This window comes from Pinus tabuliformis, chromosome 3_2 (assembly GCF_031772625.1).
Source record: "Pinus tabuliformis cultivar Carrire ecotype Pingquan chromosome 3_2, CPIR1, whole genome shotgun sequence".
NCBI lineage: Eukaryota > Viridiplantae > Streptophyta > Pinopsida > Pinales > Pinaceae > Pinus > Pinus tabuliformis.
In genome coordinates, this window is record NC_142302.1 from 600,862,627 (window position 1) to 600,884,991 (window position 22,365).

The 22,365-nt window shown below is 30.4% G+C and overlaps 1 protein-coding gene across 1 annotated transcript; it reads left to right on the forward strand.

Annotated features, from left to right (window-relative positions):
- Positions 1-998: 998 nt before the first annotated feature.
- On the forward strand, positions 999-21,352 carry LOC149182027 (putative fatty acyl-CoA reductase 4). The gene is made up of 10 exons (XM_089418460.1): positions 999-1,304; positions 1,391-1,494; positions 1,594-1,799; positions 1,880-1,980; positions 18,366-18,621; positions 18,814-18,975; positions 19,093-19,174; positions 20,398-20,664; positions 20,786-20,922; positions 21,033-21,352. The coding sequence occupies exons 1-10, from the start codon at positions 1,229-1,231 to the stop codon at positions 21,178-21,180; spliced, it is 1,539 nt and encodes a 512-aa protein (XP_089274586.1). The 5' UTR covers positions 999-1,228; the 3' UTR covers positions 21,181-21,352.
- Positions 21,353-22,365: the final 1,013 nt, after the last annotated feature.

Consider the following 22,365-nt stretch of genomic DNA (forward strand, 5'->3'; position numbering starts at 1 on the left):
CATTCCAACGAACATATATACTAGCATATAATCGGTCTTCAAAATATATTTGCCATCACCATCTTACATATACAACCAGTGTATAATCGATGCGTAGGTTTACACAGGCCACAAAAAACAAGTGGCTCACAAAGGATTGAGCAGATTATGAACGAACTCGCTCTGATACCATGTTAAACACACATGGACAGCAAAGAATAGGAAAGATAAATCAGTGAGTTCATTTTTTATTTACATAAGATACACATTTATAGTACAATACGTGACTCTTGGGATTCAGATCCCAAGGTCTCTTGGACTCCTTAGTCTTTTCGGCTTCCACACTAACCCTTTAGGATTAGGTGTCCAACAATAGTTAATCCATAAGATGATTATAATACATTCGATAAAATGTGAAATGAAACTAAATTAAATGCTATATAACGTGAAAAGGTTTAGTAGAATGGCGGGAGAGGCAGGGCTATCGAACATGCTAGAGTAAATAAGCAAATGAATATTAACTTGCTAAAGTAAATGAAATGCTATGTAAAGTCAGAAGGTTTAGTAGAATGGCATGGGAGAGGCAGGTGACCGAACACTATGGATTGCTAAAGGTTTAGTAGAATGGCATGGGAGAGGCAGGTGACCGAACACTATGGATTGCTAGAGTCACGCCACCGAAGACTTGTTGTGAATAGGTCACCTTTACATTGGGATTGATGCTTGTTATGGATGAACATCAAACATCAATACGAAATCCATAATTTTGTAATTTTGACTGCGCGCGAGATATTTTGATTGGTTAAATTGGTCATCTTCTCGTTGTGATCGATGATTGTTGTGGATGAACATCAGAAATGTATCTGAATTCCAAAATTTTGTTGTTTTAATTTAGTGAGATATCTTGCTGGGTTGATTTGAAAGGAAAAAGGATATTGCTTCCTAGGTATTTTGAACAAGTGATAAGAAATCATAGTTTTGAAATTTGATAGAGTTGGGTTTATGATTGGGACGTTGAAGGGCGGAATGAGATACCTTGTTATAGGTGGGAAATTTGGCTTTCTCTTGTTTGAATTAGAGATCCGGACATAAGCGGTGAATTTCTTCTATGTAAGGTTGATCACTGCGCCCACTTCAATCAGCTTGCATGCTATATGAAAACTAGTTCATACATAGTACCTGTGACTGTTCGCTCCGTCTCGTATTCTTATTTGGAGTTGTTTGATATTAGCAGAGCACACAGCGATCTATGGCGTCAAATGTTCTAGGTTTTCTCAATGACAAGAGCATATTAGTAACTGGATCGACCGGTTTCCTCGGCAAAAGTATTTGAGACAGTAATGTTATTCTTACTTATATCTGGTTTTCACGCTCACAGTGATGCTAACTGCAGTTTGTTTACTTGGTGCAGTTTTCGTGGAGAAAATCTTGCGTACGCTGCCCGGGATTAGATGCATTTTTGTTTTGTTAAGAGCGGAAGATTTGGAATCTGCCAAACTCCGTTTTAAAAACGAAGTAAGAAATCGCTGGACTATTTGTATTCATCCATGGATTAAATCTATGACTACTGTTATCGTTCAGTAAAGAAATAGTTTCTTGCGCTATGAATGGCAGGTTATAGGAGCAGAGTTGTTCAAGACATTGAGGGGGCAACATGGGGACAACTTTGAAAACTTTGTGTTCCAGAAAGTTGTCCCTGTAGTGGGAGACGTTGCAGCAGATCATAATCTTGGAATTGACCAAGAGAGCACGAGAGAGCATCTTTGGGAGATTCTGGACGCCGTTGTAAATATTGCAGCAAGCACAGCGTTTGATGACAGGTTTGTTGAGTTCATATCTAGTTGTAATCGTTCCAATTATATAATTTAAGTGCTTATTGCCTAACATCAAGCAAGCGTAGATATGACGTTTCACTCAATGTCAACACACGGGGAGCTGAAAATGTTGTGGAATTCGCCAAACGATGCCGTAAACTTCAAATCCTCCTGCACGTCTCGACCGGTAAGTGGGATACATTACAGTTACGCTTATGATGCATAATAAATTGGATTTATATGTTGTGGCTACATCTCTTTTTTTTTTGACTTATCAATTTATTTGGCTTATATGATATATTTCTTTATTGGAAAACCATTTGTTTTCGTTAGTGTTATCAATTTATTTGTAATATGATATATTTTAAAATTTGTTTTAGTTATATGTAATAGAGTTTTTATTTTAATATTTGATTTATAATTATATTTTTTATTGGAGATTTATTATGTAAGAGTTTTAAAATTTTAATTTATTATTATTAATATAAATAATTATTTATTTATATATAATATATATATATATATATATATAAATATGAAATACTTAAAATATATAGAAAGATTTAGTTTTATTTTTTTATGATATTTAAGATATATAGAAAGATTTAGTTATATTTTTGTTATGATTTTTTGTTTTTTAATTTATTAATTATTTAAAAAATATATTATATGAATAAGTGTTATAAAAACCTAGTTATAGATTTTTCAAAGTATAAGGTTGATAAATCATGATATTGACTCAATATATCATAATAAAGCCTATTTAAAATTAAGAATTTCTATGATCAAGAATTTTATTATCTTATTATTGTTTTAAAATTAATAATAATAATCTTAGTCTAATTAGTAGATGAAATTATCTTTTTCTTGACATTTTCTTAGTTAATTTCAATAAAATTTGACATAGAATTTTAAAAACTTATTTAATCTACATAATTCAAGTTCTCTAATTTTTTTGAAAAAATTAAATCTAATTATACTTTCAAAAATATATTTTAACCAAAAAAATAACAATTTTTCTTAAAATTTAATTATTATATATATATATATATATATATATATATATATATATATATATATATACAACATAAAAATATTATAAATATTTTAACAGTGATCATGGATTCATTGATGTCCATAAATTTTATTAGTCATATAGTTGAGCTAGTGGTACTAATTTAGTAAAACTAGTTATTTCTAGTTTTAGTTAGTTCATATTTATCCCTGGAAAGATAAATTGTTATGCTTTGTTATTTTGATTATTTCATTAGTGCATCATGTTAGTAATTCCATATTAGGTTGGTTGTTTTACTTTTTTTTGAAAACAAAATATTTATGTTTTACCAGCGAACTTATGCTCCGTGGAATGTGAAAGATAAAGAAAACAGTAAAAACATAAAGTCCTTATGTTTTATTTTGTGATTGGTAGAAGTGATTATTTTAATATGAAGAAAGAGTTATGGTTTTATATTTTATAAAAAATAATATTAAAGGTGTGTTTAAGTAAATTTTAAAATTAATTATTGAGAGAACTGATTGTCATAATTGTTTTGTAATAGTTATTAGCAGAGTGATATTAATAAATATTTAATAAATGTTGTTGATATCTATAAATTTAATATTAATTTTGATATTAATATTCATATCGATAAATATATAATAATAATATTATAATAATAATAATTATTAATTATTAAAACAATATTAATAATAATTAATAAAATTATTTTATAAAATATAAATAATAATTAATTAATTAACTTAATAATAATTTAATATTTAATATTTAATAAAAAAATTAAATAATATTAAATATCAAATAAACAAATAAATAATTGAATTTATTATATACTAAATTATTAAATATTATTAAATAATTATATAATATTAAATATTATTAAATAATTTAATTAAATAACAATAGCATTGTTACTAGTAATATTAATTAACTGAATAAATATTAATCATTGTTGACCATGGTTTATCATAGTTGATTTTCATTTGAGACAATCTTTGTCACAATGAGAGGTTGGACAATGGTTGACCATGGTTGATTTTCATATTGAGACAATCATTGTCGCAATGTGACATTGGACTATGGTTGACCATGATTATAAACCCTAAAATAAACATGATTGATGATGGTTGACCATGGTTAAATTTCATATTGAAACAATCTTTAACACAATGTGACGTTCGACCATGATTGGCTATGGTTGAGCATGATTGATTTTCATATCGAAACAATCTTTGTCACAATGCGACATTGGATCATGATTGACCATGGTCGAGCATCGCTGATTTTCATATCAAGACAATATTTTTCACAATGCAACATTGGACCTGACTGATTTTCATATTGAGAAAATCTTTGTCACAATGTGAAGTTGTACCATGGTTGACCATTGTTATAAATCCAAAGATTAATATTACAAACGTTAGAATAATATTGTACCTTAGGAATATGAACCTTTGAATTAATAATAAAAACCGAAGAGAACTTTTAGCTTAATTATAAAAACCCAAGATATTATAAACCCAAAGAAATAACATTTAATTAAATTTATTAAATATTAAATAATTTAAATACTATTAATTAATTTAATTAAATATTCATAATAATTAATTAATCATTTTAACTAATAATAATTAGTTCATTCATTTTTATTTAATATTAATTAACTAACTAACTAACAATAATCAATTTATTATTATTATTATTATTTAGTAAAAAATATATATTTTTTTAATAATTTATATTAATTATTGATAATTAAATAAATCCAGAGATTAATATTATAAACCCTATGAATAATATTATACCCTAAGAATATGAATCCTTAGATTAATAAACATAAGGGATTGATATTATAAACCGAAGGGGTTAATATTATAAACCCTATGTATATAAACCTTAAGATAAATATTATAAACCCTAAAATGATCGTCGTTGACCATGGTTTACCATGGTTGCTTTTCTTTTGAGATAATATTTGTCACAATGCGATATTGGACCATGTTCGACCATGATTGATTTTCATATTGAGAGAATCTTTGTCATAATGCGACGTTGGACCATGGTTGATTTTTGTATTGAGATAATATTTGTCACAATGCAACATCGAAACATGGTTGACCATGGTTAACCATGGATGATCATGGATGACCATGTTTGTCACCATGTGAAGTTGGGCCATGGTTGACCACAGTTATAAACTCAAGGGATTTATTTTAAACCCTAAGATTAATACTATAAACCCTATGAATAATATTATATCCTAGGAATATAAACCCTTATATTAATTAACCCAAGGGATTGATTAAAAAAGATAAGCCTAGGGCGGGGCTGAAGGGCGAGGGTCGAGGTCGAGGGGATGAAGGCCAGAGTAAGCCTAGGGTGGAGTTGAAGGGAAAAGTATGGATTGGAGTACTGGTAGATTAAATTATAAATATTAAAAAAAGAAGGTGTATGGGCCCTATAGGGGGTTTGAAGGTTTGGAAGGTGGGGTGATGGGGTCCCTTACCTGAGCAGAGCCTTTTGATAAGTAGGGCTTTGGGGGGAATAAAGAAAGGGTGAGCAAGTATAAACCTAAGGGACTGATAAACCCAAAGATTAATACTAAAAATACAAGGGATTATAAACCCAACAGAATAATATTAAATCCAAGGGATTAACATTATAAACCCAAGATACATAAACCCTAATATAAATATAATAAACTCTAAAATAAACATGGTTGACCATGATTCAATTTCATATTGACACAATCTTGGTCACAATGCAATGTTGTTCCATGGTTGAGCATGATTTATTTTCACATAGAGACAATATTTGTCACAATGTGATGTTGGACTATGGTTGACCATGGTTGATTTTTATATTGAGACAAATTTTCTCACGGTGCGACATTGGACCATGGATGACCATCGTTGTCACAATATGATTTTGGACCAAGTGACAATCTATTTCAAAATGTGACCATGGTTATTGGCCATGATTGACCAAGGTTGACCATGGTTGAACACGATTAATGTTATAAACATAAGAAATTCTTAATATTATAAACCTAAGTATTATTGAACACAATAATTTTTTATTATAAACATAATGGATTATAAACCCTAGGATTAATATTATAAATCTCATCAACAATATTATACCCTAGGAATATGAACCCTTAGATTATTAAACCCAGGAGATTGATATTATAAACCAAGATATTAATAAACCGAAGGGATTAATATGAAAACTTAATGAAATAATATTAAACCAAAGGGATTAATATTGTAAACCAAAGATATATAAACCTTAAGGTAAATATTATAACCCTAAAACAAACATGGTTGACCATGATTGATTTTTGTATTGACAAAATCTTTGTCACAATATGACGTTGGATCATAGTTGACCATGGTTAACCATGGTTGATTTTCATATTGAGACAATCTTTGTCACGATGTGATGTTGGACCATGGTTGATCATGGATGACCATGGTTGTCACAATGTGACATTAGACCATGGTTGACCATGGTTATAAACCCAAGGAATTTATATTAAACCCTATTATTAATATCATAAACCCTATGAATAATATTATACCTTGTCAAATAAGGTTGACCATGGTTCATTTTCTTAAGATTGACCATCATTCATTTTCATATTGATAACATATTTATCACAATGCGACATTGGACTATCGTTGATCATGGTTGAACATGGTTGATTTCCATATTGAGACAATCTTTGTCACAATGTGACGTTGAACCATTGTTGACCATGGTTAGCCATGATTGACCATAATTAACCATGGCTGACCAATTTTTTTCCAATGTTGACCATGATTGACCATGGTTTATTTTCATATTGACATAATCTTTATCACAATGCAACGCTGGACCATGGTTGACCATGATTGATTTTCTTATAGAGACAATCTTGGTCACAATGCAATGTTGAACCATGGTTGACCATGGCTTATTTTCATATTGAGACAATCTTTCTCACAATGTGACATTTTACCATGGTTAAATGGTTGACCATAGTTGTCACAATGTGACGTTGGACCAAGAGACAATCTTTATCACAATATGGCTCAGGCTATTAACCATGGTTGACCATGATGGAGCAAGGTTGACCATGGTTTATTTTGATATTGATAAAATATTTGTGACAATGCTACGTTGGATCATGGTTGGCCATGGTTGATTTACATATTAAAACAATCTTTGTCGCAATGTGATGTTGGGCCATGGTTGACTAGGGTTAACAATGATTGACCATAATTTACCATGGTCGACCAATTTTTACTAGTGTTGACCGTGATTGAGGTTGATTGAGCATGATAGACCATGGTTGACCACGGTTGGCCATAATTGATTTTAATATTTAGAAAATCCTATCATAAACATTAAGATAAATATTATAAACCAAGGTATATAAACCCTATGATAAATATTATAAACGATAAACTAAACATGGATTACTATGCTTGATTTTCATATTGAAACAATGTTTGTCACAATGCGACATTAGACCATGGTTGACCATAATTGATTTTCATGTTGAGACAGTCTTTGTCACAATGTGACGTTGGTACATGGTTGATCATGCTTGACCATGGTTGATTCAATGTGACATTAAATCCTAAGATAAATATTATAAACCCTAAAATAAACATTAAACCCTAACATTGATATTGTAAGCCTCAAGATTAATATTATAAACCCAAGCGATTAATAAATCTAAGGGATTAATATTAAAGAGCCAAGGGATTATATACCCAAGGGAATAACATTTAACCCTAGTATTAATATTGAACCATAGGAATATAAACCCTAATATTAATAAATCCAAGAGATTATTACTGTTAGATAGAGTTCTATAACATTCCAACATCAAAATATTGTTAAGTAATATTAAGGTTGAATATTGTGAAATATGGTAAACAAAGAGTTGACCAAGTTTGAGCATGGTTAGCTATGTAAAGGTTGACTTTATTTGACTATGTTAGAATAGTTTGGTTGACTATGTTTGACTATTAATATGGTTGACTATATTGAACTATCAATAAGGTTGAATATGTTTAATAAATATTGTAGAATAATTATTTAAACTCTAATATTAAACCCAATACCATAACTTTAATTCACTCAATTTAAAAATATTTAACTTTATTATATGAATTCTATCTTGCTTTTAAATAAATATATGAAACTTGTACATGATTATGATAGAAAACCTAAATCCCCTTCATATGTTAAACATTCATTAAACTTTCATTGCATTCATTAATACGACTATTACACTACAATGTAATTTATTATAGACATTTTTCGTTATCTTATAAAATATTTAGTTTTTCCATCACATGCATGTACGAGTCTCATATGATTATTTAAAAGCAAAGCCGGTTTCATGTAATAATATTTTGAATTGTTCCTTTTTCCTGTATCATAACATTATTGTTAAGAATTTATTTATAAGGAAGAAGAAGTGAAAAAAATAGAATATTTCAAGAAACACGGAAAGAGTAATTTTATATTTACAACTGTGTAATTTTATATTGACGATTATTTTATTATTAGTATTTATTTATAATTTTATTTTCATTGAAAAATAGAATAGTTAAACGATCAATCAAAAAATATCTTTAGAAATATAGTCTTATTATTAGTGTTTACTCACTATATTAATTAATTTTATAATATTAGTATAATCGTAAGAATTATTGGAAATATCTAATTTATTTACGTGATACTCCACTCTTTTAATAATAAAAGAAGTTACAAAAATATATTAAAGGAGAGGAGAGTATTAGAGTTTTTATTTATTAAGAAAAATGGTTGATAGCCTAAAATTATTATGGAATTAAAAAGAAATTTCCAACTTTGATATAACTTAATTCATTTTCAACACTAATATAACTTCATTAATTATGAGAAATTGTGATTTTAGTGTACGAGTAGTGGAGTTATGACTTTTAGTGTAATAGTTTATTTTTATTATTTTGTAGTTTGTATTTATATTTTTACACTTTTATTTATCAAATATTTTAAATATTAAAATTTAGTTCTATTATATTAAATAATATTTGTTATATTATATTGTAAATGATAATATTGAAAGAAAAATTATTTAAGTTATAAATATAATTTGTATAATTGTAATTATTATAAATTTTATAAAATTTAAATAATTTTATTAGATAATTTTAATTTTTTTATTACTTTTTATTAATTAAATAATAATTTAAAAATTTCGAAAATGAGAAGTATTAGAGTTTTTATAATTTAACATGCACATACACATTAAATTTGGACTTCTCCAAATATAGATTGAACTCAACCTGACTCACACATAACTCAGTTAATTCGCACTTTAAATTTGGAATGCACCTAACTCAGCTTACCTCTTCATTTATCACTTGACTTCAATCTTGCTAGATCTTCATGCGAGGGTAATTACTATTTCCAACACTCCCCCTTAATTATGATCATATGAGTCAACATAACTCCACATGAGTCAACTGTCTGCTAGGTTTTCAATAAAAAATGACTTAATCAACACTAAAACATGCCCACTGGTCTAAGTCTCAGTTAGGCTTACAATGACTCAAAACATTGACAATTTTCTTTTTCTTTTTCATTTCTTTCAGATTCTATATCCTCGAAATTGCTTCATTCTCTGTTGTGTGTTCTTTATGTAGGCTCCATATTTCTTTACTTGTTATTGTTGCAATGTTCCTTTGACTTGTCTTGAATTTGTGCTCAAAAAAATCTGATCACGTCTTTTGAAACTTCCTCTTCATAGATTCTTTCAACTTGGAATATTGCCACAACTCTCCATCTTCAAATTATCTCTTTTTACTCTGCTTCATGTGGTTCATATTCCTATCTTTCTTTCTGCCATATTTCTTGATAGCATAATTTTATTTCTTCTTGAATTCATTGCTGAAAAATGGTTTTAATGCATTCTTCCTTGTTTTCATAAACTGTCGTATCCTTCTCTTCATTTTCATCATCAGGTACTGCTTCTTGTTTCTGATAGTCTGCACACTCAAGATCATCATTAAACTTACATGTAAAATCATAATCATGATCATTTTTCTTGTTCACCACTTCATTTAATTCTTTTATTCCAATTGTTGCTTTAAAAATATCATCAACCTGTTCAATTGACTTCTCAATCCATTCTTCAATGAGCTTTGAATTTGCATCAAATTTATTAACAAACTTGTTTTCAACTTCCACTCCATTGCTATTTTAGAGACTTACATATTCAAAAATAATGTTAAAATCGTCTTCATTAAGGTTCGCAGTGAAAGGTTTCTCCTCTTCCTCTTCCTTCTCTACTTCTTCAACTTCACTGAAGCTAACTTCCACTATTATGGCGTTAGTGGATTTTCTCATCAAAATCTCTTGAATCACTTTATCCTCTTCTTGATCATCAACTGTTGCTAGATCATATACTACGTCATGTGTAGTTCCAAGCTTTGCTTCATAACTTGTTGCTATAGTGGTAGCTTCAAGCTTCAATTCTTCATCAAACATGGCGCTTACCATATTGTCACAATCAATCCATATTTCAAAAAAAACTCACACATCATCAATCTAATGTTCTCCCACTCCATGGTGAGTTATTTGAGCATCCATGTCATTAACAAATTCAACTTCATCAAGTTTATCAATTGTTGTTGGATTCACGAGAGATGCACTCTCAGATCCACAAAGCATTACTACATATGACAAAGTCTCTTTTTCGTTCTCAAACTTAAATATCTCAACATCTAATGAATAGAGGTGATCATTAGCGTCAATCATACCAATCAATATTTTTTACATCACCCCTAAAACAAATATGGTTTTCAATATGTACCCAGTAAAACACAATCTTTATCCAAAACATTATCTCTAAAACATTATCATACTTGACAAAACAAAACCAAAAAATTACAAACTTATGCAAACTCCAAACTCGAAATCAAATAAAACCTTTTTCTTTTTATTTTAATATTTTTTTTTTTTAAATCACTTTTAAAAATCTTGCTTTTTCCCTTTATAAACCTTTTCCAAATTCTTTATATACCATGCACTTGTTTTTATAAGCTTGTTAAAAAAAGACCCGTTTAACATCGCTCAAAACTTTAAAACACACTTTTCAATCTCGTTAATAATAATTTTTAAATGAGCCCCTTTCAAAAAATGTAATAATACCATGTCACTTATATCCAAGGTATACATTCAAGAAATTAGCGAACCGTAATGAACCTTTTTTACTTTTCTTAACGAACTTCATACTCTGACTTTTTGTCACTCATGCCTTTAAGATTCATTCTTTATTATATTTTGGTTGTCCCTTCTTAGAATGAACAAGGGGGGAGTGACTTCAAAATCTTGTGTGTGTGCAGAATAACGTGCCTGAGTATGCTCGAAGTATAGTGACCTACTGTGGTGGTAGCTAAAGGAGCAGATTCCCCTTTCCTGCGAGTCTTGTTCTTTCTAAAATCATAGGATCTTAGTATATACAGCTTGTAGGTAGTTGGATGTACTCCTAGTGTTATAGAGGCAACTACGAGGATTGATCCTGGGTCTCCCATAGATTAGGACTGGCAGTTACCGATTCACCATGTGTAAAAAAAAATGTGTCTGGGTATGCTATAATCAATTAAACATGCCTACTACCACTTGCTTGCGGCCTTTCCAATTTGACTCTCTCTACGCAATGAATTTCTCTTCAACAACTACCATATCTTGATACGGGGGTAGGCACTACAGGCTGCTTGTCTCTTTCACAAAATTTTTTTCCTCAGAACTTCAAGCTTAATCTCAGTTTTGATACCAATATGATGGTAATGTAGACTAGGAATAAAGACGTAAAATTTACACACACAAAATATATGAATTGTTGCTCTTCTCTATTGATCACACAAACTTTGACTAGTGACTCTCCTAAAATAACTTAACATGTATACACATTGAATTTAGACTTCTCCAAATATATACGTAACTCAACCTCATTCACACTTAACTCAGTTAAGTCACACTTTAAATTTGGACTGCACTTAACTCAATTTATCTCTTCATGCATCAGTGGACTTCGATCTCTGCTAAATTTTCATGTGAGACTAATTACTATTTCCAACAAAAACAAACAAAAGATCAAATTAACAAAAGAACATCATTGTTAGAAAAAAGAAATTTTGAAAATGTGTACTCACCAATTTTTCCTTAATTTAAAATTTTTAATTCATACTTTTGTGATATCTTATCTAATTTGATTCCAAATTCTAATTTGGATTTGAACATGGTAACTATGCTATAGATGTTGGTAAGGTAGAGGAGTAAAAAATCAAATTTCACACACAAAATACACGAGTTTTATTGATCACACAAAACTTGATTACTACAATGAACCTAGTGAGGGATATTTATATGTTTCCAACTAGCGACTCGCCTAAAATAACTTGACATGCAACCTCACACTAAATTCCACTATGAATTAACTCGATTTGACTTAATGATCAGTTAACTGACTCTCTAATTTTAGCTAACTCCTAATGCCAGAGTAATTCAAATATTTTAACATTCCCCCTTAATTACAAACACTAAACTAAGAAATGATTCATGAAAACTCAAACATGCTTGTTGGTCTATGTCTCAGCTAGGTTTACAAAACCCAAGTTTATTTTGTGAAACTGAAACACATCTTTTGTTAATGGCTTACTAAATATATAAGCTAATTGATCACTCAATTTACAAGGCTTTAAGTAAACTTCTACATTGCTCACAATTTATCTAAAAATGTTATATCTAATATCAATATGCTTGCTCTTCTGATGAAACACACTATTCTTGGATAGTGCAATCATTGAGGTGTTGTCACAATATATTGTTATTGATCCTTGTTTTTTCTACTGGAGTCCATGAAATACTCTTCTTAACCATATTGTTTGACATGTTGTTGATGTTTCTACTACATATTGTGCTTCTGTTGACGAAAGTGCCACAACATGCTGCTTCTTAGATGCCCATGCCATCACAACTGAACCAATATGGAACAAATAAATAGAAAGGCTCTTCCCATCATCCAAAATACCTACAAAATCATTGTCTATATATTGAATCAAATCCTTCTTCTCTGTGCTTCCATACATTACACCGCAATCTTTAGTTCCTGCTATGTATCTCATAATTCTTTTTCCTGCTCTCCACCATGTGTCTTCTAGAGTCTCCATAAATATGGAAATCAAACTAACCCCTTGCTTAATATACAGTCTTGTAGTTGTGAGATACATGAGGCTGCCAACCAATCTTTTGAATAGAGCTGGATTGACATATAAGCCTCCATCATCCTTGCTTAACTTTGTACCTATTGCAATTGTTGTAGGGAAAGGTTTGCAATTTTCCATCCTGAATCTTTTCAACAATTCTTTGGCATAATTATTTTAACAAATAAAAATTCCTTTTTCTGATTGCTTAATTTCTATGAAAATAAAATATTTCATAAGACCGACATCTTTCATCTCAAATTGTTTCTTCATGGATGCCTTAAATTCATCTAACTCAAGATTACCTGTAAAAATCATGTCATCAACATATAAGCAAAAAAAAAAATTGTTCATGCTTATTTACCTTTTTGTACAAGGTAGGCTTAATGTTGCTTCTGAAAAATCCTTCTTAATCATGTAACTGTCAATTATGATATACCAAGATCTAGGCGCTTGCTTCATTCCATAGAGTGCTTTCTTCAACTTGTAAACTTTATCTTCTTTACCTTCAACATCATAACCTGGAGGCTGTTGCACATAAATTTCTTATATAGAATTCCATTCAAGAAGGTTGATTTCACATCCACCTGATATACTTTCCACTTGTTTTGAGCTACTATGGATGGAACTGCTCTTACAGTATCCAATATGGCTACTAGAGCAAACATTTCTTCAAATTATATTCCCGTTTGCTATGAGAACCCTTTTTCTACAAGTATTTCTTTAAATATGTAAATTTCACCTTTTTCATTCAACATTGTCTTGTACACCCACTTCACACCAATGCGATTTTTGTCCTTTGGAAAATCAACCAAATCCCATGTATGATTCTTTTCATTAGCTTCTATTTCTCTATCCATGGCTTGCACCCAATTTCTATCTCTGATTTTTTCTTCAAATGAAGAAGGTTGGAATGACAACAAGCAAAATTTGAACTAACATCCAAATCATCATAAATATCTTTTAGACTTCTCATATTTCTCTTACCATTGCCTGATTCATCACTTGATTGATTGTTTAGAGAATCTTGATCTGTTGATCTTCTTGAAGATCCATGCTGCTCAGAAAATCTTGGAGTCCTTTGGTGTGTCTTTGTTTGGTGTCTTCACTTGTGATTATTGATGCTCCTTTTCTACTACGTCATCTTCTACCATCAGTGGAACTTGTGCATCAATTGTTTTGTTTATAATACCATTGCACGAGTTTTTTTATTTGAGCACAATATATCTGCTAATTAGGGTCTTCTTGATCACAGGGTTATATAATTTGTGAGCTCTTGATTGCTCACTATAACCAATAAATATGCATTTTTCACTTTTATCATCAAATTTTCATCTTCTCTCCTTAGGCACATGTGCATAAGCTACACATACAAACACTCTGAGATGATATACGCTGCAAGATATATCTGACCATGCTTATTCTAGTACTCTATTCATCATTCTCTTTGTAGGGGATCTATTGATCACATAAGTAGCACATGCAACTGCTTCTGCGCAATATTCATTAGATAAGTTTCTACCTTTCAACATGCTTCTTGTCATGTTCATAATTGCCCTATTATTTCTCTCTACTACACCATTCTAATATGGTGTGTATCCAGTTGTAAATTATTTTCTGATTCCATGTCGTTTGTAGTAATCATGGAATTCCTTTGGATCATATTCTCCACCATGATCTTACCTCAATACCTTGATCTGTCAATCACTCTGGTTCTCTGCTAAGGCTTTGAATTTTTTCAACTTTGCAAAAGTTTCAGACTTCTACTTCAAGAAGTAAACCCAATCCTTTCTACTATAATCATCAATGAAATTGAGGAAGTAACAACTTCCACCAATCAACTGTGTCCTCATAGGTCCACACAAGTCTGTATGCACTAAATCAACAGGTTTCTTTGCTTTGTATGCAACTCCCTTTGGAAAACATTCACATTGTTTCCTTCCCAAGATGCAACATTCACAAGTACTAGTAGGTTCTATGATGGGCGGTAATTCTCTAACCGTATGTTTCTGTTGCACCAATATTAAACCAGAAAAGGACAAGTGTCCAAATAAAAAATTTCATAACCAATAATCATTAGAACATGCAACTCTAAAAGGATTGACCTGATCACTCTAATTCATGACTAGAGGAAAGAGTTTGTTCCTCGTCATGTGTACCTTTGCTATCAGTTGCTTGCTTGGGGGCTTGTCATATATAACACACATTCTTGTCCTTGAAAGATAACTCTGTATCCTTTCTGTGTCAATTGACCAATGCTAATTAAATTATGTTTAAGACCAACAACATAATATACCTCTGCTATTTTCCTCGTCTCCCCTTTCTTGGTCAGAATGTTGACCACTCCTTTTCCATCTACATCCAGAGTCTTGTTAGTCCCCAACTTTACCTCTATCTTCATAGATTGATCCAAATTTGCAACCAAATTCTTGTTTCCTGTCATGTGGTTACTACAACCACTACATAATAGCCACACATTATCATCAGGTTCATGCGTGGTATGACAAGCTAGGAACATGGAGTTACTACTATTTGTAGTGACATTAGCTCTTTGGTTCCCTTGATCGGCTATCCTCTTTTTGCAATCACAGGCATAGTGACCAAATTTATTACAATAATAACATCTCACCTTTGATTTGTCAAATGTTTGATTATTGTGGAAGCTTCTGTAGTTGCTTCCACTTTCATGGCCATGCTCTTCTCGTCCATCTCTTTGACCACCATGTCTTCTGCCTCGTCCTCTGCCTCTCGATCTACTTCTGCCTCGACTTTTGTCTCTTGAAATAGAAACCTGACTTTTGAAAGCAGTTTCTATCTATCCTTGCCTCATGTGATAGAAGTAATCCCATCAGCTCATCAACTATTAGTGATGTCAAATCCTTGGCTTCTTCTATGGCTGCTACCACAACATTAAATTTGTAGACAGATCTGAGGACCCTCTCAACCACTGTTTGATCTTTAATTTCCTCACCATAAATTTTTAACTGATTTATGACAGTGATGACCCGATTCATGAATGAAAATGTCCTCTATCTCCTTCATCTATAGACTTTCAAAATCTCTCCCACTATTTTGCAACTTAACAATAATGACTTTGGACATACCTTTATAGCTTGTCGTCAAGGAATCCCATGCTTCTTTTGTTGAAGACGTGATCATAATCTTCTAGAACACTACTCGGTCCACTCCTTGCTAGATAAGCTTTAACGCTTGCGCATTCTTCTTCTTGTCTTTCTTTCATAGATCCATCTGTGCATTAGTGAGAGCTCATTCTTGTGCTTCATCCTTATGTTCTGAAAACTCAAACTTGACATAATCCCAGACATCATAAACATGCAATGTGATCGTCATCCTAATAACCCACACATCATAATCTTTCCACTTAAATAGTGGAAACTAAGAATAGAAATTTAAAAAGGTGATCTTTCTTTAAAAAAAAATTCTCAACTAATAAAATCCTCTTTTACTGAAAAAGTTTATAAACCACTTTTCAATAAAAAACTTTATTTATTTTTTATTATATAAAATAATATTTATATATAAAATATTTATATATAAAAACAAAAACTTTTATAATAAGCCCTTTAAAAAACTTATTATAATATATTCATTTTCTAAAAAAAAAGAAAAAACTTTTACGAAACTTTAGTAACGAGAAAATATTTTATATTAAAAGGCCTTTTAAAAAGGCACTCTCATAAACAAACTAAATCAACTAGAGCAACGTGAAATTTGACTTCGTCATTTTTTTATTTTGCTGATTTGCAATAAAGGTTGCTACGTGTAACGCGATTTTTTGCTAGGCCCACCAGCTTTATAATGCACTGAATATATAGCTCAGTGTAGCACAAACAACAGGGATTTTTTAATTTTTTTTTCTCACTGATTATTGGGAATCTGTCCTTTTTTTTTTTTTTTTTTTTTTATATTAATTGGTTGGAAAAGCAAAACACAAATTTCACATATTAATTAAGTATCTTCTCTTGATTATACAAAATATAATTATTACAATGAAGGCAGGATCGGATATTTATATGTTTCCAATCAGAAAGATTGGTCTAAAAATAACTTACATATAATTATATACTAAATTAGATTATGACCTATGTTGCATGAGTTTGGGATATTTATATGTTTCCAACTAGAAAGACTTGTCTAAAATAACTTACATATAATCACACATTAAACTGGATTATGACTTGTGTTGCACGAGTTTCTTGAAAGTGGGAATGTTCGGAATTTGAGTATGGGTGTTAGGAACGTTGGGAACTTGGGTATGAGTATCAGGGTTAGAGGTTTCCCCAAAATTTATAGGAAACGGTAATATTATATAATAATGAAAATTAATATTAAATCAAAATATTCAAATATTAAAATCAATTTAAATATATAATCTCTCTTATATATAAATATATTCTATGGGTGTCTCTCCCTCAGTCTCTCCCTTATATATATATATATATATATATATATATATAATATTGAAATGTCAACTTTATTATCAGTTCTGACACATGATCAACGTTTGAAACAATTTGCCTTAAAAATACTAAGGAACAATTTTACCTATGTTTCTCTAGTTATTCTTATGAAAAAAAGTAAAGCAACTCTAGTGGTTAAGCATTGAATGCCACATACAATATGCACACAATATTCTGGGATACATATACATAAACAACAAAATAAATACTCATCAACTTAAGGTGTCAGATGCTTCCGTAACCCATCAAGAGATTGCTCAAGTTTATCAATTAAGGATATCTGTGTTAAGGATGTCTTTCCCCTTTCTTCTTGTGAAGGTTTCAACAAAGACTCACATTTTGTGGGCAGTTCAACATATTTGTCTACATGCTTTGTATTCCCCAACCAAGGGAATGTGTGAACTCCAAAGAAAAGTCTTCAAAGCTCTCAGAACTTTCCCAAGCTTCCATTGCAGCGCCCATTGAAAATGGGATGTTCCCATACAGTTCCAAAGCTTCCCCAAGATCCCATTGAAAAGGGAACATTCCCATACAATTCCAAAGCTTCAGGGAGCGCAGGAACCATTGGAACGAGTTTCCCACCTCTAAAAAGCAGTTTCGCGTAGCAGAAATTATAACTTAACTCAATCTGACTCAACACTCAATTCACTGACTCTAATTTTAACCAACTCCTCATTAAATAGTAATTAGATTATTTTAACCATAAACCTTATCGTCTCTTTACCATACAATTTTTTTATCTCAATTTAATTAAGAATGCGAATATATATGTATGCTATCCTCAAAATTAAAATAGACTGATCTTACTGTAACACGACAAAAGCTTACGTTGCTGGGCACGGAAGTGGAAGAATAAAAGAGAGCCAGCTGCAAATGGGAGTATCTATGACCGCCGCCAATGGACTGGACGACGAAAACGGTCCACCTATGAGCCTAAATATTGAAGCGGAATTCGGGTTGCTGGAGAATACAGTAGCCAAGTTACAAATGGACTCGTCACCCACCACTGCTACAAGTAGCACGGGTTCTCGTTCACAAAAAGAAGCCATTAAACAGCTCAAAGAGCTGGGTTTAGAAAGGTATTTTTTTCCCGAGAAACCTTGCATTCAACTTTTTACATTTTAAATGTTTCATGGATTATTTTTAGTTTTGTGGACATTAAAATCTCCTATCATGTTATACATGTCATATCATATATATATAAGGAATTCATTTAAAAATTATAAATCAAAATAGAATCATTCACGCGCTGGGTATGGATATCTGAGCAGGGCAAAAATGTTTGGGTGGCCAAATACTTACACATTTACCAAAGCTATGGGAGAGATGTTACTGGTGAACGCGAGGGGAAACCTTCCGGTGGTCATCGTCCGTCCGACCATTATTGAGAGCACATTGGCAGAGCCCTTCCCTGGCTGGATGGAAGGCACCAGGTCTTTATTTATCACATTTCCTTCACCGTCTCCATCACCACCAATTTTTCGCATTGATATTATTAGTATGAATGTCATAAGCTCATGATAATATGCTTTCTCGGGAATGTAATGCAGAACCATGGACACCTTTATAGTAGCATACGGAAAGGGGCGACTCCCTTGCTTCATGGCCGATCCAGAGCTCATCCTAGACGTGGTTTGCCCGCTACTCCAAGCATTAATATTTTTTTGTTGTCCGTAAGCCTAGAATTAGATTGATGTCGATGTCAGGATTATTTAGATAGTTTTTTGGTTGTCCATACTTTTTCGTGACCATAAACCACATACTCGATTTTGGCTGAAAACTTTTCTCAATAATTTAGATTTTTTGCTAAATTTTTTTCTTAATAAATCAAGATTTATTGCTAAATTTTTTTCTTTATTTAGAGAATCAAATTATTTTAGCTGTAAATTATTTTTAATATTTAGGTGATTTAATTTCTATAGATTTGATCTTGTCCTTATTTTATATATACAATAGCGAAGATTTATAACATTTTGAAATAAAATATTTTAAAAATTATATAATTTATGTTGGTGTTTTCTTTTCTTTCTTTATAATTAAATTTAGAAAAAGGTAGCAGATGTATTTATTTGAGAATAGGTTATTTAATAATTTTAATTTAATTTTTAGTAATTATTAGATAAATGATAGAAATGTAATCATCCTGGAATATAATAGAATATTTATAATAAAATTTAGAATTTATTTTTAAATTATTATGATATTTTAATTAATTCATTTCAAATTAATTCAAAAAAATGTTATATCAACACATGTTATATTGAACATGTAGTATTCATCAAACCATGGTATTCACCCAAAAAGTATTTAGAAGTTAAAAATTTCTATAATAAATATTATACAAATATTGTTAGACGTTATGTTTTTTAAATGTATATATATTTAACTCAAATATTAATCTTTTATAACTAATAATAAATACTAAGTTTAAATAAAATTATAATTTAAATAAATTTTATAATATTTTTTAATTAGTCAAATAGATATTTTGATATTTATCCTAGATTACTATCTATACAGATAAAGCTATTTACAAATCTATTCCAAATTTTTATATATTATTTTATAAAAAACTAAATTTAAAATAGATAAGCATTCTTCTCACCTTCCAAATAACAATATACTTATTATAAATCTTTTTAATATAACTATATTTTTTTAATTAACAACTCACTAAACTATTTCAAAACCACTCCTATGGAATTAGTTATTTTTGTTTTACTTCTCTTTTTATATATATATATCATTTAATGAGGCATACCGACCTCTTATCGCGCTGTAAAACGTGCCTCTCCTCCTGTAGAAATAAACCGTATATTATTGTTTATTGACATTATTTGTTTGGAGATCAACAGATTCCAGCAGATATGGTGGTGAACCAGATGCTAGCAGCTATGGCGACACATGCTTACGAGAATGATCTGTTTATTTATCACGCCGCATCATCCGTGGGAAATCCATTGCCTTGCTCCCTTCTAAAGGACGAGGCATATAATTATTTTTCAAGGAATCCTTGTGTGAGCAACGATGGAAAACTAATTCACGTAAAAGAGGTCTTCTTTCTGCAGAGCATGAGCAGCTTTCGCCTGTACATGTTACAACGCTACAAAGTACCTCTTCAGGCAAGCTAATACTCCATTCTTCCTTACAAACATCATCTTAATTTCAATATTGCGCTTTCAGTATAGTTTTAACTTTTGCCGATTAATTAGCACAGTGATGTTGGTTGTTGGTTATGAATAGGTGTTCGGTGTACTAAACAAAGTCATCTCCATCTTCACAGCACGTTTTACACCTCGTTACGACCGTATGCTCCGAAATTACAACTTCGTCATGTATTTAGCAGAATTGTACGCGCCTTACATCTTCTTTCAGGGAAGGTACTGTCGCTATTTTTTTTTTCAATTTCTCATTTCGTCACGCATTATACTGTTTTTCTCTATCTGTTGTCACCATTATAATAAGGTGGTTGATTCTGTGGCTATATCAGCTTTGACATAACAAATACTGAACGCCTATTGCAAAAGATTTCCGCAGAAGACTTGAAAGCGTTCAACTTCGATGTAAAATGCATCGATTGGGTCGATTACCTGTCAAACGTCCATATCCCTGGGGTAGTCAAATATGTGATTAAGTGAAACATTGGAAATGAGAACCTCGTCAACAGCTAAGCCCAGTTATACTATATCATATGATTGTGAAGTCTTTCAACCAAATGATTCCTACACCATTTGCTTCATAAACAGGATTGTTGGAATAAACCTCTACTTTTACTCTAAAATTGACATTGTATTTATTTGGCAAGACCCAGATGGCTTAGTTTTATAACTATGAAGAAATCTTGCTTCGTAAAAAGATAAAAAAAATGTATAGATCGTTATTGAAATAGACTTTACTTTTACCCTCTCTGGAAAGATTGACTTAAATTGACAGCGTGTATTTATTTGGTAAGATTGACTTAAATGGATTGTATTTATTTATGGTGTAAGATTGAGATTGTTTAATTTTATAATTATGTCAATAGGTATGTTTATTTTAGAATTGGGTTTTAAGAATTTTAATTTAATTATATATAATTATTTAGTGAATGGTAGAGATTTAATTTTAATAAAATACTTCTATGTAATATAAAAAAAATTAAAATTTGTAATAGTTATGATTTTCTTTTTGTATTTTTAGTTAAATTTATTAATTAAAAAAATACTTATATGAACAAGTGTTATATGAAATAATTTTTTGTTTTTTAGACCTGTAGTACTTAAAAATTATGGTATTGCAACAAAATCTATTTATAAATTTATTTCCATGATAAAACGGGAATCAATCTCCATAGTTAAGAATCTTGCTAGTTGTTTTTTTAACTGTATATATGTTTAATTGATATATTAGTTACTTTTATCATTAATAATATTTTTAAATAAACCTAAAATTTCATTTTTTTTTTATGATTTTTTAATTTTAGCAATTTGAGATGTATTATTAAATAAGTGTTTCCAGACTTATCATAAATTAATGGGTATCTACATTTACTAACCATTTAATTTATATGGTTGTGATAGTTATGAATAAATCAGGTAGCATGTGTTTAAAGTTTCTTTTTAGCATAATGAATATTGTTGTATGTTTAACTATGTTTAAATGATTATTAGGTGGATGGTAGAATTTAAGCTCCACAAAATATTATAGAATATTCATAGTAGTATACCCAAATTTTTGGTTGAGATTTATCTCCAAAGTAATTATACATTTTTTTCACCTTTAATTAAATTGGTTAATTAAAAAATGTCTCATGAACAAGTGCTATATGAATTGAGTTATTGTTT